General features: G+C 34.0%; 1 protein-coding gene across 1 annotated transcript; it reads left to right on the top strand.

The window, feature by feature from the left end:
- Positions 1–50: 50 nt before the first annotated feature.
- Positions 51–16,775, top strand: LOC132553102 (WW domain-binding protein 4-like). Its single transcript, XM_060217313.1, has 9 exons — positions 51–191; positions 3,993–4,065; positions 4,378–4,440; positions 5,204–5,275; positions 10,023–10,107; positions 10,464–10,604; positions 13,582–13,691; positions 14,263–14,405; positions 14,964–16,775. Coding segments are annotated over exons 1-9 (945 nt in total). The 5' UTR covers positions 51–189; the 3' UTR covers positions 15,220–16,775.
- Positions 16,776–18,803: the final 2,028 nt, after the last annotated feature.

The raw sequence follows: 18,803 nt of genomic DNA, 5'->3' as shown, positions 1-18,803 counted from the left end.
TCTGCCTCGGTAATGTTCGTGAATTTCCGTTTGTATACAAAACGGAATGATCCGAAATATATCTCGAAAATGAGATCCTAAACTTTTCTGGGCATGCGTAGCTTTGTAAACTTCCGACATGTGTTTGAGTCGTTTCACTTTGACCTGAAGTAGCACTGAAGAGGAGTTAACAAGAAGATAGTGATCAAGATGTAGGTATCGGTGTTACAGCAAACGCTGCGAAAGATCTAGGCCAGAATATCACACAAAATTCAATATATTCTTGGCGATGAATGCGAAAAGTTGGTATAAATGTCTTTTCATAAACCCTGTTACTATGATTGTTAGTGAATCATTACACCTACACCATTGAAAAGAACAGATAACCATACACGTAATTGTATTTCTAATCTGATCTGCAGCATGAAGGAAAACTTACATGACTGGTCAAACTATAACTTAATAATGCATGTTGAACACATGCACAGGTACAGAACTGCATGATTTTTCTGTAACAGTCAAAGAAGGGACTGTAATTGAAGCGAGTGGATGTGGCTTGTATATAGTGTTAAATACGGTCTCTGTCACTCCGCTGATGGGTCGGTGTGGCTTGTATATAGTGTTAAATACAGTCTCTGTCACTCCGCTGACAGGTTGGTGTGGCTTGTATATAGTGTTGAATACAGTCTCTGTCACTCTGCTGATGGGTCAGTGTGGCTTGTATATAGTGTTAAATACAGTCTCTGTCACTCTGCTGATGGGTCGGTGTGGCTTGTATATAGTGTTAAATACAGTCTATGTCACTCTGCGAACTGGTCGCTGTGGCTTGCATGTAGTGTTACATACGGTTCCTGTCACTCTGCGACCTGGTTGGTGTGGCTTGTATATAGTGTTAAATACAGTCTATGTCACTCTGCGAACTGGTCGCTGTGGCTTGCATGTAGTGTTACATACGGTTCCTGTCACTCTGCGACCTGGTTGGTGTGGCTTGTATAAGGTGTTAAATACAATCTCTGTCACTCCGCTGATGGGTCAGTGTGGCTTGTTTATAGTGTTAAATACAATCTCTGTCACTCCGCTGACAGGTTGGTGTGGCTTGTATAAGGTGTTAAATACAGTCTCTGTCACTCAGCTGACGGGTCGGTGTGGCTTGTATATAGTGTTATATACGGTTCCTGTCACTCCGCTGATGGGTCAGTGTGGCTTGTTTATAGTGTTAAATACAGTCTCTGTCACTCCGCTGATGGGTCAGTGTGGCTTATATATAGTATTAAATACAGTCTCTGTCACTCTGCGAACTGGTCAGTGTGGCTTGTATATAGTGTTATATACGGTTCCTGTCACTCTGCTGGTGGGTCGTTGTGGCTTGTATATAGTGTTAAATACAGTCTCTGTCACTCTGCGAACTGGTCAGTGTGGCTTGTATATAGTGTTATATACGGTTCCTGTCACTCCGCTGATGGGTCAGTGTGGCTTGTTTATAGTGTTAAATACGGTCTCTGTCACTCTGCTGATGGGTCAGTGTGGCTTGTTTATAGTGTTAAATACGGTCTGTGTCACTCCGCTGTTGGGTTGGTGTGGCTTGTATATAGTGTTCAATACAGTCCCTGTCACTCTGCGAACTGGTCAGTGTGGCTTGTATATAGTATTAAATACAGTCGTCTCTGTCTTTCTGTGAACTGGTCAGTGTGGCTTGTATATAGCGTTATATATGGTCCCTGTCAATCTGCGAACTGTTTTGTGTGGCTTGTATATGGTGTTAAATACGGTCTGTGTCACTCCGCTGATGGGTCAGTGTGGCTTGTATATAGTGTTAAATGCAGTCTATGTCACTCTGCGAACTGGTCGCTGTGGCTTGTATGTAGTGTTATATACGGTTCCTGTCACTCTGCGACCTGGTTGGTGTGGCTTGTATATGGTGTTAAATACGGTCTCTGTCACTCCGCTGATGGGTCAGTGTGGCTTGTTTATAGTGTTAAATACAGTCTCTGTCACTCTGCTGGCGGGTCAGTGTGGCTTGTTTATAGTGTTAAATACGGTCTCTGTCACTCCGCTGTTGGGTTGGTGTGGCTTGTATATAGTGTTAAATACAGTCTCTGTCACTCTGCTGGCGGGTCAGTGTGGCTTGTATATAGTGTTAAATACGGTCTCTGTCACTCTGCTGATGGGTCAGTGTGGCTTGTATATAGTGTTAAATACGGTCTCTGTCACTCCGCTGATGGGTCAGTGTGGCTTGTATATAGTGTTAAATACGGTCTCTGTCACTCCGCTGTTGGGTCAGTGTGGCTTGTATATAGTGTTAAATACGGTCTCTGTCACTCCGCTGTTGGGTTGGTGTGGCTTGTATATAGTGTTAAATATGGTCCCTGTCACTCTGCGAACTGTTTGGTGTGGCTTGTATATGGTGTTAAATACGGTCTCTGTCACTCCGCTGTTGGGTTGGTGTGGCTTGTATATAGTGTTAAATATGGTCCCTGTCACTCTGCGAACTGTTTGGTGTGGCTTGTATATAGTGTTAAATACGGTCTGTGTCACTCTGCTGGCGGGTCAGTGTGGCTTGTATATAGTGTTAAATACAGTCTCTGTCACTCTGCTGGCGGGTTGGTGTGGCTTGTATATAGTGTTAAATACGGTCTATGTCACTCTGCTGGCGGGTTGGTGTGGCTTGTATATAGTGTTAAATATGGTCTCGGACATGCCGCTGATGGGTCAGTGTGGCTTGTATATAGTGTTAAATATGGTCTCTGTCACTCAACTAACTGGTAGGTGTGGCTTGTATATAGTGTTAAATATGGTCGCTGTCACTCAACTAACTGGTTGGTGTAGCTTGTATATAGTGTTAAATACAGTCGATGTCACTCTGCGAACTGGTCGCTGTGGCTTGTATGTAGTGTTGAATACAGTCTCTGTCACTCAACTAACTGCCATGTTTTAGAAAACTGTCGATATATCCATGAAAACATTGGTTTTATTTATTTATTTATTTTTTTCATTTCACTACATAGGATCAATTAATGATAATATCAATTAAGTTATACATACCATTTACCTGATTTTCATAAATTTTAATACAATCTTTAATAATTATAATAATTTGTATCCAAATGTCACAAATAGAATATAAAACAATGATCAGCCATAAATGAATTATGTGTCCTTTTTCATGCTGAACATGAAAATTTCTACTTTTTATTCGACTGAAAAGATTATTGATGTCTTCTTCTTCCTTCCATTTCACAGATAGAAAAATAAAATGTGAAATGACGTTTACGAAAAAGATAAATTAATAAAATGAAGAGGTTGTTCAATTACACACATGTATTACCATGTTCTGTCCAGTGTGGAAAATATAGCAAAACCAAATTTGAAAAAAAACAGTATTATGTACTTGCCAAATAGATGTTTTTTGAGTTAGATTGAAGCCTGAAGTTTGCTTGAATTTTAGATATTCCATCCAGTCACACGATTTTACAGTTGTGTTAGCCCCAGTCATTTGTGGTCTGTGTAATTGATAGTTAACAGTAAGAGAATTCCAAGCATCAATGCATTTTTTTGTCTGTGAATAGATACTGTAAAGATGGAAATGGTGAGAAAAGATTAAATCAGATATTAAAAGTAAGATTTCTCTATTTCAAATCCCTAATCCAGTCAAGATTCAGTGACATGGTTTTATTACATTAGAAGGGTTTTAAGATGTCGAAACAGAATAAGATGACATTATATTGAGATACAAAATACTTGAATAACATTGAATTTAGTTTATTTCAGGGACTATACACACATTTACTGTGGACTGGAAGTAGGTAGGGCTGATGAAATTTCTGAAGGTGGCAATTAAATATGAAAATATCATGAAACTAATCAGTATTTTTATATATAATTGCCTATGAATAACTGGGAGGTTGTACATTTTCTCAATGTCCAATAAAGTTAGCGGCTTTGTTAACGTCAGTATAAATCAGCCACCTTCCTTCTATTATTTTACATTTCAATTGATTTTTTCACCTTTTCAGGGCCACATATTGGAAATCACAACCGAAAAAGTTTTGTGACTTCTGTAAATGCTGGATAACAGACAACAAACCAGTATGTATTTATAGATAATGAAACAGTACTGATTATTAAACCAGTGTATATTTATAGATAATGAAACAGTATTAATTATTAAACCTTTAAATTTATAGATAATGAAACAGTATTAATTATAAAACCAGTATGTATTATAGATAATGAAACAGTATTTTTTTATAAAACCAGTGTAAATTAATAGGTAATGAAACAGTATTAATTATAAAACCTGTGTGTATCTATAGATACTGAAATAGTAGCACATGTCTTTATAAGTGTTCATTATTTGAAATTAAATATGTGGACACTGTTTTTCTTCACATTATTTAGAGTGTCGACTTTCATGAAAAAGGGAAAAAACATCAGGAAAATGTGAAGAGGAAGATTGATGAGGTAAGTATCAGTTAGGGGGTTGTCATGCATTAAAAACAGCACACCTCATTTACTTGGTCACCACTCACTAGCAACATAAAAAAGATTTTCAATCATTCATAAGGTTACTGGGTCAGGAACAAGGTTATAGAATTACTAGGCTGAGGTCAGCACTCCATGACACCGGTCTTAAGTCACAACACAAAACTTAAATGACTAGTAGTTTGTAAGTTAAACACAGTTACAATGGATATTGCGGATCCTTTAACACTTATATGCAGTCTATATACAGTTACTGATATCTTTACTATCTAATTTCTCTTTTTGGCTCACACTCACAAGGTCATCACAGAAAATACATCTTATTGTAATTTTGTATTGATATGTATAACTACAAATCCATCACTTTAGAATGGTACAGATTATAACTGACATGACAGAATGTTTTCTGTAAAGATTGTTTTACTATTGTTTTATTGTTCCAGCATAGGGGTATGTGGAAGGTAAATGTCAGGGTTTGAAGTTCTGGATTATCTACCCTTACAACATGCTAGTTCACATAGGAAGCCTCTTACTTTTCTTTTACTCGTTCAGTCACATTTTTTTCTCATTTTACTCATGTTTTACTAATACCATACATCATTTTGTTTGTAGAATAATATAGTGATATTACATCATTAATACTCACTTCATACTCAGTCATTCATACACATACATCAATAATATATATATAAACAGATAAGTCAGGGCAATGTTTAACATACACTACTGCATGTTTTTGTAGGTGAGGAAGAAAAGTAGCAAAGATGCTGAGAAAAAAGAAGAGGCAGAAGAAGACTTCAGGAAAATGGAGCAGGTACTATCTGTGTGCCTGATGTTGATGTATCAGTGAAATGTTTTGCCCTTTTTTGGCTGAATTGGGAATTGGCCAACTGGTAACTTTTCCCAGTCATATAGATAAAAATAAATGCCAAAAACATAAGTATCACAGAATCTCAAGTAAACAGTATCACAGAATCTTAAGTATCACAGAATCTTAAGTAAACAGTATCACAGAATCTTAAGTAAACAGTATCACAGAATCTTATGTATCACAGAATCTTAAGTATCACAGAATCTTAAGTAAACAGTATCACAGAGAATCTTAAGTATCACAGAATCTTAAGTAAACAGTATCACAGAATCTTAAGTATCACAGAATCTTAAGTAAACAGTATCACAGAATCTTAAGTAAACAGTATCACAGAATCTCAAGTAAACAGTATCACAGAATCTTAAGTATCACAGAATCTCAAGTAAACAGTATCACGGAATCTTAAGTATCACATAATCTTAAGTAAACAGTATCACAGAATCTTAAGTATCACATAATCTTAAGTAAACAGTATCACAGAATCTTAAGTATCACACAGTATCACAGAATCTTAAGTATCACAGAATCTTAGTATCACAGAATCTTAAGTAAACAGTCACAGTAAGTAAACAGTATCACAGAATCTTACACAGAATCTTAAGTAAACAGTATCACAGAATCTTAAGTAAACAGTATCACAGAATCTTAAGTAAACAGTATCACAGAATCTTAAGTAAACAGTATCACACAGAATCTTAAGTAAACAGTATCACAGAATCTTAGAATCTTAAGTATCACAGAATCTTAAGTAAACAGTATCAGAATCTTAAGTAAACAGAATCTTAAGTATCACAGAATCTTAAGTAAACAGTCACAGAATCTTAAGTAAACAGTATCACAGAATCTTAAGTAAACAGTATCACAGAATCTTAAGTAAACAGTATCACAGAATCTTAAGTAAACAGTATCACAGAATCTTAAGTAAACAGTATCACAGAATCTTATGTATCACAGAATCTTAAGTAAACAGTATCACAGAATCTTAAGTAAACAGTATCACAGAATCTTATGTATCACAGAATCTTAAGTAAACAGTATCACAGAATCTTAAGTAAACAGTATCACAGAGAATCTTAAGTATCACAGAATCTTAAGTAAACAGTATCACAGAATCTTAAGTATCACAGAATCTTAAGTAAACAGTATCACAGAATCTTATGTATCACAGAATCTCGTGTATCACAGAATCTTAAGTAAACAGTATCACAGAATCTTAAGTATCAACAGTATCACAGAATCTTAAGTAAACAGTATCACAGTCTTAAACAGTATCACAGAATCTTACAGTCTTAAACAGTATCACAGAATCTTAAGTAAACAGTATCACAGAATCTTAAGTATCACAGAATCTTAAGTATCACAGAATCTTATCACAGAATCTTAAGTAAACAGTATCACAGAATCTTATATCACAGAATCTTAAGTAACAGTAATCACAGAATCTTAAGTAAACAGTATCACAGAATCTTAAGTAAACAGTATCACAGAATCTTAAGTAAACAGTATCACAGAATCTTAAGTATCACAGAATCTTAAGTAAACAGTATCACAGAATCTTAAGAATCTTAAAAAGTATCAGTATCACAGAATCTTATGTTTCACAGAATCTTAAGTAAACAGTATCACAGAATCTTAAGTAAAAACTATCACAGAATCTTCAGTAAACCGTATCACAGAATCTTAAGTAATCAGTATCACAGAACCTCAAGTAAACAGTATCACAGAATCTTAAGTAAACAGTATCACATGATCTTAAGTATCACAGAATCTTAAGTATCACAGAATCTTAAGTAAACAGTATCACAGAATCTTAAGTAAACAGTATCACAGAATCTTATGTATCACAGAATCTTAAGTAAACAGTATCACAGAATCTTAAGTAAACAGTATCACAGAATCTTAAGTAAACAGTATCACAGAATCTTATGTATCACAGAATCTTAAGTAAACAGTATCACAGAATCTTATGTATCACAGAATCTTAAGTAAACAGTATCACAGAATCTTAAGTAAACAGTATCACAGAATCTTAAGTAAACAGTATCACAGAATCTTAAGTAAACAGTATCACAGAATCTTAAGTAAACAGTATCACAGAATCTTAAGTAAACAGTATCACAGAATCTTAAGTATCACAGAATCTTAAGTAAACAGTATCACAGAATCTTAAGTAAACAGTATCACAGAATCTTATGTATCACAGAATCTTAAGTATCACAGAATCTTATGTATCACAGAATCTTAAGTATCACAGAATCTTAAGTATCACATAATCTTAAGTAAACAGTATCACAGAATCTCATGTATCACAGAATCTTAAGTAAACAGTATCACAGAATCTTAAGTAAACAGTATCACAGAATCAGTAATCACAGAATCTTATAAACAGTATCACAGAATCTTATAAACAGTATCACAGAATCTTAAGTAAACAGTATCACGGAATCTTAAGTATCACAGAATCTTAAGTAATCAGTATCACAGAATCTTAAGTAAACAGTATCACAGAATCTTAAGTAAACAGTATCACAGAATCTTAAGTAAAAACTATCACAGAATCTTAAGTAAACAGTATCACAGAATCTTATGTTTCACAGAATCTTAAGTAAACAGTATCACAGAATCTTAAGTAAAAACTATCACAGAATCAAGTAAACAGTATCAGTATCACAGAATCTTAAGTAATCAGTATCACAGAACCTCAAGTAAACAGTATCACAGAATCTTAAGTAAACAGTACAGAATATCACAGAATCTTAAGTAAACAGTCACAGAATCTTAAGTATCACAGAATCTTAAGTATCACAGAATCTTAAGTAAACAGTATCACAGAATCTTAAGTAAACAGTATCACAGAATCTTAAGTATCACAACAGAATCTTAAGTAAACACAGAATCTTAAGTATCACAGAATCTTACACAGAATCTTAAACAGTATCACAGAATCTTATGTATCATCATAATCTTAAGTATCACAGAATCTTAAGTAAACAGTATCACAGAATCTTAAGTAATCAGTATCACAGAACCTCATGTATCACAGAATCTTAAGTAAACAGTATCACAGAATCTTAAGTATCACAGAATCTTAAGTAAACAGTATCACAGAATCTTATGTATCACAGAATCTTAAGTAAACAGTATCACAGAATCTTAAGTATCACAGAATCTTAAGTAAACAGTATCACAGAATCTTATGTATCACAGAATCTTAAGTAAACAGTATCACATGATCTTAAGTAAAACAGAATCTTAAGTAAAAACTATCACAGAATCTTCAGTAAACCGTATCACAGAATCACAGAATCTTAAGTAAACAGAATCTTAAGTAAACAGTATCACAGAATCTTAAGTAAACAGTATCACAGAATCACAGAATCTTAAGTAAACAGTATCACAGAATCTTAAGTATCACAGAATCTCAAGTAAACAGTATCACGGAATCTTAAGTATCACATAATCTTAAGTAAACAGTATCACAGAATCTTAAGTAAACAGTATCACAGAATCTTAAGTAAACAGTATCACAGAATCTTATGTATCACAGAATCTTAAGTAAACAGTATCACATGATCTTAAGTAAACAGTATCACAGAATCTTAAGTAAACAGTATCACAGAATCTTATGTATCACAGAATCTTAAGTAAACAGTATCACAGAATCTTTAGTAAACAGTGTCACAGAATCTTAAGTAATCAGTATCACAGAATCTTAAGTAAACAGTATCACAGAATCTTAAGTAAACAGTATCACAGAATCTTTAGTAAACAGTGTCACAGAATCTGAGCTAACATAATAAATTAGTCTTGTTCCAGTATTTGCTGCATTCGACTTTAAACAAAATCATATTTGTGTAAAGTTTTTGAATCAGTTTGATAATTTAATAATAATAAATAATAAATCTAAATACTGAAGTTGTTCTCATATTGAATTAGTGTTGATCGACTTATGTATGTCTAACCTTACTAGGGTTAGACTGGTTGATGATCGACTTATGTATGTCTAACCTTACTAGGGTTAGACTGGTTGTTGATCGACTTATGTATGTCTAACCTTACTAGGGTTAGACTGGTTGTTGATCGACTTATGTATGTCTAACCTTACTAGGGTTAGACTGGTTGTTGATCGACTTATGTATGTCTAACCTTACTAGGGTTAGTCTGGTTGTTGATCGACTTATGTATGTCTAACCTTACTAGGGTTAGACTGGTTGTTGATCGACTTATGTATGTCTAACCTTACTAGGGTTAGACTGGTTGTTGATCGACTTATGTATGTCTAACCTTACTAGGGTTAGACTGGTTGTTGATCGACTTATGTATGTCTAACCTTACTAGGGTTAGACTGGTTGTTGATCGACTTATGTATGTCTAACCTTACTAGGGTTAGTCTGGTTGTTGATCGACTTATGTATGTCTAACCTTACTAGGGTTAGACTGGTTGTTGATCGACTTATGTATGTCTAACCTTACTAGGGTTAGACTGGTTGTTGATCGACTTATGTATGTCTAACCTTACTAGGGTTAGACTGGTTGTTGATCGACTTATGTATGTCTAACCTTACTAGGGTTAGACTGGTTGTTGATCGACTTATGTATGTCTAACCTTACTAGGGTTGGACTGCTTGAGCTTACTCACATCTATAAAAAGCACCTTCACATTGACTTCCTTTGAACTTTGATGTCGTAGGCTGCACTGGAAGCATTTAAGAAAGACCTTGCAGAGAACCCAGAACTTGCAGCTCAGTACAGTGCTAAGATCAAAGCAGCTAAGGGTAGGTAACTCTGTATACAGTAGAGTGTAAGATACTTTACTGACATCAGTAAAGGGCAGGTAACTCTTTCACCTGTCATCAGAAAAGGGTTATTAAGTTTGTGGTGACATCAGTTAGGGACAAGAAACTCTGTTATGATGTAAGTGAAGGGCAAATTGTGCGACAGATCATGAAACTCTATTATGACACTGGTAAAGGGTAAATAATTCTTTCTTGACATCAATAAAGGTCATGTAACTCAGTCATGACTTCATAAATGCACTGGTAACTCTGTCAGGACATCAGTAAAGAACTATTTACCCTTTCAGTACGTCAGTGAGGGTTGAGTTAAGGTCGTCTGATTGATATCATTTCAGAGAAAGAAGACCTTTTAAACGAAAAGCTTGAGGAAGAGAAAAACTCTGAGGAAGAAAAAACTACCACAGAAGAGGCTGGTGAATGGTTAGAGGCAAAATCTCCAGAGGGATACTCTTATTACTGGCATACCATCACAAAGGGTAATATAATACACGTCATACACCATTCTATATATAATGTCATATACATGTCAAACATTGTCATATACATGTCAAACACCATTCTATATATAATGTCATATACATGTCATGCACCATTCTATATATAATGTCATATACATGTCAAACATTGTCATATACATGTCATGCACCATCCTATATATAATGTTATATACATGTCATACACCATCCTATATATAATGTCATATACATGGCAAACATTGTCATATACATGTCATACACCATTCTATATATAATATCATATACATGTCATACACCATCCCATATATAATGTCATATACATGTCAAACACCATTCTATTCTATATATAATGTCATATACATGTCAAACATTGTCATATACATGTCATACACCATCCTATATATAATGTCATATACATGTCATACACTAACCTATATATAATGTCATATACATGTCATACACCATCCTATATATAATGTCATATACATGGCAAACATTGTCATATACATGTCATACACTATTCTATATATAATGCCATATACCTGTCAAACACCATTCTATATATAATGTCATATACATGTCAAACATTGTCATATACATGTCAAACACCATTCTATATATAATGTCATATACATACATACACATGTCAAACATTGTATACATATCATACACCATTCTATATATAATGTCAAACACCATCCTATATATAATGTCATATACATATACATGTCAAACATTGTCATATACGCGTCATACACCATCCTATATATAATGTCATATACACGTCATACACCATCCTATATATAATGTCATATACACGTCAAACATTGTCATATACATGTCATACACCATTCTATATATAATGTCATATACATGTCAAACATTGTCATATACATGTCATACACCATTCTATATATAATGTCATATACATGTCAAACATTTTCATATACATGTCATACACCATCCTATATATAATGTCATATACATGTCAAACACCATTCTATATATAATGTCATATACATGTTAAACTATATATAATGTCATATACATGTCAAATACCATTCTATATATAATGTCATATACATGTCATACACTAACCTATATATAATGTCATATACATGTCATACACCATCCTATATATAATGTCATATACACGTCATATGCCATCCTATATATAATGTCATATACATGTCATACACCATCCTATATATAATGTCATATACACGTCATACACCATCCTATATATAATGTCATATACATTCATACACTAACCTATATATAATGTCATATACATGTCATACACCATCCTATATATAATGTCATATACACGTCATATGCCATCCTATATATAATGTCATATACACATCATATGCCATCCTATATATAATGTCATATACATGTCATACACCATCCTATATATAATGTCATATACATGCCAAACACCATTCTATAAATAATGTCATATACATGTCAAACATTGTCATATACATGTCATACACCATCCTATATATAATGTCATATACAAGTCATGCACCATTCTATATATAATGTCATATACATGTCAAACATTGTCATATACATGTCATACACCATCCTATATATAATGTTATATACATGTCATACACCATCCTATATATAATGTCATATACATGGCAAACATTGTCATATACATGTCATACACCATTCTATATATAATGTCATATACATGTCATACACCATCCTATATATAATGTCATATACATGTCATACACCATCCTATATATAATGTCATATACATGTCAAACACCATTCTATTCTATATATGTCATATACATGTCAAACATTGTCATATACATGTCATACACCACCCTATATATAATGTCATATACATGTCATACACTAACCTATATATAATGTCATATACATGTCATACACCATCCTATATATAATGTCATATACATGTCAAACATTGTCATATACATGTCATACACCATTCTATATATAATGTCATACACATGTCATACACCATCCTATATATAATGTCATATACACGTCATACACAATCCTATATATAATGTCATATACATGTCAAACATTGTCATATACATGTCATACACCATTCTATATATAATGTCATACACATGTCATACACCATCCTATATATAATGTCATATACACGTCATACACAATCCTATATATAATGTCATATACATGTCAAACATTGTCATATACATGTCATACACCATCCTATATATAATGTCATATACATGTCATACACTATCCTTAAACACAGATGGTGGATTATATAAATTGCCTTGTGTCTGTGGTCTATGTGTGGTCCATCCACCCATCAGTTTGTTATCGTTTTTTCTTGAGAAGTATTGGATGGATCTTCCTCAAATCACATATGTAGATTTCCATTTGTCCTTAGTTGTTCCTGTTTGATTTTGGGACTGATCCAGAATAGACAACAGGTGGCCATCTTGGATTTTTCAATGAAGTTTGTTATCGCTATTTCTTGAAAAGTACCGGATGGATCTCTCTTAAATCTAATTTGGAGCAGATAAGAAAAACAAAATGGCTGAAAGGCGACCATCTTAGATTTTGACTTTGAAAGTTTGTTATCACTATTTCTTAAGAAGTGCTGTATAGATCTCTCTCAAATTTCATACATATGTTCTTTTTAGTCTCTCGTTGTTCCCATTTGATTTTGGGACTGATCAGAAGAAACAAAATGGCTTCCAGGCGGCCATTTTTGGCACATTTGGCAAGTGAAGATTATCATTGCAATTTCTGCAAAGGAATGTTCAAACATTGTATCATTAAGAGCAAAAACAGAGAAGAGAAAAAAAGGGAAAAGATCCAACTTTCAAAGAGCAAATAAAGATCAAACTGGTGGGTGCCAAGATCCCTCTGGGGTCTCTTGTTTTATTTTGTTATTAGATAATATTTTGAATTACTTTATACTTGTCTATGGATGTCAAAACTGATGTTACAGAGCCTGTCTGGGTTGCACCAGAAAAGTTTGTTTCAATGGAAGAGCAAAGGAAAAGGGAGGAGGAGGAGGAGGAGGAGAAAAAGGCACAAGAAGAAAACCAAAAACAGATGGTAATGATATTGTTTCAGATTATTTATGCTATATCTACTGTTGTTTTGTCACTCTAGGCTCCAGACACCTGTAGAACCAATGTAAACTACTGTTGTTTAGACCTTGTAGGTTCCAGAGACGTGTAGAACCAGTGTATACTACTGTTGTTTTGTCTGTGTACCTGTATATACTGGTGACATGATGTTTCTATCCTTGTAGGTTCCAGAGACCTGTAGAACCAGTGTATACTACTGTTGTTTTGTCTGTCTGTGTACCTGTATATACTGGTGACATGACGTTTCTATCCTTGTAGGTTCCAGAGACCTGTAGAACCAGTGTATACTACTGTTGTTTTGTCTGTCTGTGTACCTGTATATACTGGTGACATGATGTTTCTATCCTTGTAGGTTCCAGAGACCTGTAGAACCAGTGTATACTACTGTTGTTTTGTCTGTGTACCTGTATATACTGGTGACATGATGTTTCTATCCTTGTAGGTTCCAGAGACCTGTAGAACCAGTGTATACTACTGTTATTTTGTCTGTGTGTTTACCTGTATATACTGGTGACATGATGTTTCTATCCTTGTAGGTTCCTGAGGAGAGTTCTTCAGAACAAGTGTATACCTCAGCTTCTAATGTTGACACAGAGACATTACTAGGAATGAGTTTTGGACCTCAGCCCCACCAGCCTGTCAAACATGTTTATGGATCTTGGGTGACAACCTCTGATACGTAAGTAAAGGCTTTGGTGCATGTTGGCACCCTCTAGCTGTACAGTCCACAAAATATCCTATTTAAACTGTTACTGTTGCAATCCTGGCTGTAAAGTTTGCCTAGATTAATAATCATCAAATTTCTACAGAGCTCTCGTGTTAACCCTTCCTACTATAAAGTTGTATAGAACTGTTATTCCTATAGTATTTGTATTTTTTTATGAAGTTTTATACCAAATCATTTAAAATGTAGGTATCTTTAAGCCAGACTACATGTTTTAGAAAAAAAAAAAACATTAAATTTTCGTGGAGTGCAAAACTTTTTATGGACATGTCAAACAATTTAGATTTAGATATATGTAACTATTTTTTTTCGTACTTTAGTTTATACAAAAGTATTTTGAAGAATGCTTTTGATTTTATCAAAGCAACAAATTAATTTTGGTAGCAGATTAATTTAAGCTTTTGCCGTATCATACCTAGACTTTAAAATTGTAAGAAATGTAGATAACAATTTTTTTTCTCACTCTTTATATGCCAGAATATATATGTGCATTTTTTTATCATGTATGGCCAGGACGGAGTTTGAAACTGAACCTATTCCCCTGGAACCTGTCCCTGTGGACTGCATACCCCTCCCGGGAGAATGTGAAGCACATCCAGAACAAAACTCAGATCAGCCGCCAGACCAGCCACAAAAACCAAAGAGAGACAAATTTAAAGAGAAAAAAGTTACCTCCCTTGGAGGATCCAAAGGGGAACCTGTTGCTTTTAAAAAAAGAAAAATTGCCTCAGGAGCGAGGAATGTGCGGCGTCGAGATGAAGATGATTGATAGACAAAAAACTGTAGATGTTTTTCGTGATGAATTGACTGGTGAGGAGGTCGAGATGAAGATGATTGATAGACAAAAAACTGTAGATGTTTTTCGTGATGAATTGACTGGTGAGGAGGTCGAGGTGAAGATGATTGATTGTAGCTGTACACATTTGAATGTATGGATGGGTTGGGATGTAATCAGTATGAATGTCATGACATAAGTCACAGTCAGTGCTGATTCTGTGTTACTTTGTGTAGGTTAGACCTGCAGTACTAGTATCAATATCAGACCTGGCTTTTTACACCTCTGTTATAAAATAGGGGCTCATTGCCCATATTCATTCCATCGTGTCCCGTTGATCAACGCCGGTTTTGATTCAATGTAAACACCTAGGAACTTCATTGTAAGGCAGATTTTGATCAACCATTATGCATAGGTAAATTATGAGCATACTCTGGATATCATTGTGTTTCAGGGTCAAAGCCAACATGACCCTTGCTATATATAGAAAATCATCAACTGATTCAATTTAAACACTAAGGTCAAGGCCTGCGTGGTGAGGCATTCATGTCTTGCAGACATTTTCTAATGTAATTACAGCAGGAAATATTCTCAAGAAACAGTTCTTCTGTTTGTCAGGAACATGACTCAGATAAATGATATGGCGATGATATCAACATGAAACCTTATTGTGGATGTTCTGCTCTATATATAGAAACATCTCAACACAGATTTTCTTTTAACTTTATGTGTATCCTACAACATGTCATATAGAGCTCAGAACAGGTTTTTATAAATCACTAAAATGGATGGTAGAGGGGCAGGGATCATTAAAAAAGATAATAGTCAATTGTGAAAAATCAATTACCATCGGTTTAGATAAGTGTTCTGATTTAATTTGATATCCAGAGCAACAGAGACCCAGTGCTGTCTACAGGGTGATGCCTGTTAACCTTTAGGGTCAGAAGAGACCAAGTAGGTGATATGAAAACCAGTCTTTGAGATACCTATTTCTTCTGTATATGGATTGACCATATATGGTCAAAATCTAGGGGATGACAAAAGACTGATGTTTGTCTGGAGCATCATGGGAAGGGACTTTTAACATGCACAGATCAATAGAGAATACGGAGGTTGGTATCTACAAGCAGAGGTTTTCTGTTAATTTCTCTGGTTACTCTGCTGTTTGTTATAGATATGTTTGTACCAATATTGACTTTTCACAATATAAGTAAAACATACTTTGAGATTAAATGTGAAAATGATGGGCATATCTGTATTTGGAAGACAAAGTTTTGTAATCTTAAAGGAGAAACAGAGCTGAAACACACCTTATTAGGTAATGGGATGCATACATCATATCTAAGTATAGGTATTCTTTGGGCTAAGAGATCTGAAAAAAAATATATGTAAGAAGTATGTCCATATGTGAGGGACCTGTTTAAGTAGGGTATTCTGTATTAACACTTGTTACTACTGCTATACTAGATGTCTGTTCTATATTTAGTATACTTTGTGTTTCTACATATGCTCTATTGAACAAACTAAAATTAAAAAGAATTAGTAAGACATCATAGGTTTCTGTTCTTATTCTGCTGTGTTATCTTGAAACTGGGTAAAACAGGAAATATTAGATATAATGATGATGATAATAATAGTCTTTCTCAGGACCTGCCAACCATGAGGGTCCAGACTGTTCGTAGTCTTCCCCAGGTCTGCTAATCTCCAGGGTCCAGATTATATGTAATCTTTCCCTAGGTCTGCTAATCTCTAGGGCCAGGTTTTTACATAATCTTTCCCTAGGTCTGCTAATCTCTAGGGCCAGGTTTTTACATAATCTTTCCCTAGGTCTGCTAATCTCTAGGGCCCAGATTATATATAAACTTTTCCTTGGTCTGCCAATTTCCAGGGTCCAGATTATATATAAACTTTTCCTGGATCAGCTAATTTCTAGGGCCCAGATTATATATAATCTTTCCCTAGGTCTGCTAATCTCTAGGGTTCAGACTACTAATTTTTCAAAGGATCTGTCATTCATTTAATGTTACTAAGAACTGCCAGTTGGTAGTCAACAGCTACTAAATGCCTCAAGACCTGCCTCTTGTTATTATAGTTCAGAGTTGCCATGGTAACAACCTATGTGTCTTTGATTGAACTACCTAATGTTTCTGAAGGGTTGTATAAAGCAACAAAGAAAATACCAGCATGTCACCAGAATCCTCTAATACAGACCAGTTTTTCTGTTGACAGGCTACATCTGGGAAACAAAAGAATAGAGATGACTGGAATTCTGCCATTTTTTTATTACAGTAATTATTCATAAAAAAACAAAGGCAATGAAAATATTACAATTCAGTCATTTTATCATGATGATACAACATAGTCGTTGATACAATGTATTTGTTAACACAGGTAAATATTTTAATTACACAGACTTCTCTCTCTCTCTATATATATACTGTAAAATTATATATTTTGTGGTCCTCAATTTGCATAGTTTTTCAAAAGTTACTTTTTAGTGGACTTTCCTGGATAAATATAGCTTGTGTAATAATAGTAAGTTGACAAATGAACTTGTGGATTTAGAGTAGCCATTAAATTAGTGAAGATAAATCCTCCTAGAAAGTGAATGATCTTAGAATATTCCTATTAATCATAGTATTACCTAAACAGGTTACCATTGTTACTATTTAGTGTTGAACTAATTTACATTGACATGGAGCTTACATATTCAAAGTAATACAATTTATCACAGCAGTACAAACTGTCTGTATGAATATATTAAAGCACCTGGAGACTCCATACTGCTGACACAAACTCCGGCAGTATTGATCCCTGGAGTAAGCTGTATATAAATAGCATTCTAAATTCAATTTATATATGGAGCAGTTTATATTAATGTAACTTATAAATGAATATGGTTATAAACACAGTTCTTTATCTACACACATTATTGATATATAGCTTGGTAATTATATATATGTAATATTGTCATATATGATAAAAACATCTAGGATTTACGAAATCAAGAAAATATTAAGTTGCCTAGCTTTTTCATAAATTTAGCACATTATATAGTGATGACAAAACATTTTTTGAAAGACACTGAGAGAAAATTCTCGGGTATTTTTTTATTCAGCTTGGCGTACTTGAGTATTTAGTTATCTTACAATGAAATAACATTTATGATAATTATTTAACTTAGTATATCACAATTTTAATATTTTCTTCTGAGTATATATATATCTAAACAGATATTTAAATTACTGAACAAAGAGTATTGTTATGACATTAATGGGTTTGATGAAAAAGAACAAATTTTCATGTTAATGACGAGTGTGACTTTATCTAAGATAAATTACTGTGTAGATGATGTATCACATATCTATGAGCACAGTCAAGGTCATATTAATCTTACCCGTAACATATCAAAAACGAATCTATTATTTCCAGTGTAAGTGCACCAAGCTATCAAAAGATGAAAATTAATGAGTTGACACTATCTTTAGATAGCTGTATGTCTTAACAAGAGACAAACCGGAGACTGAGTACTAGAAGATCAATAAAGCTTTATACATATCACCCTGTTACATTCTATT

This window comes from Ylistrum balloti, unplaced genomic scaffold (assembly GCF_031769215.1).
Source record: "Ylistrum balloti isolate Yb309-2 unplaced genomic scaffold, AGI_CSIRO_Ybal_v1 Utg370298, whole genome shotgun sequence".
Classification (NCBI taxonomy): Eukaryota; Metazoa; Mollusca; class Bivalvia; order Pectinida; family Pectinidae; genus Ylistrum; species Ylistrum balloti.
Note: the sequence above shows the minus strand (reverse complement) of the source record. Positions and strands in the feature narration are given on the sequence as shown.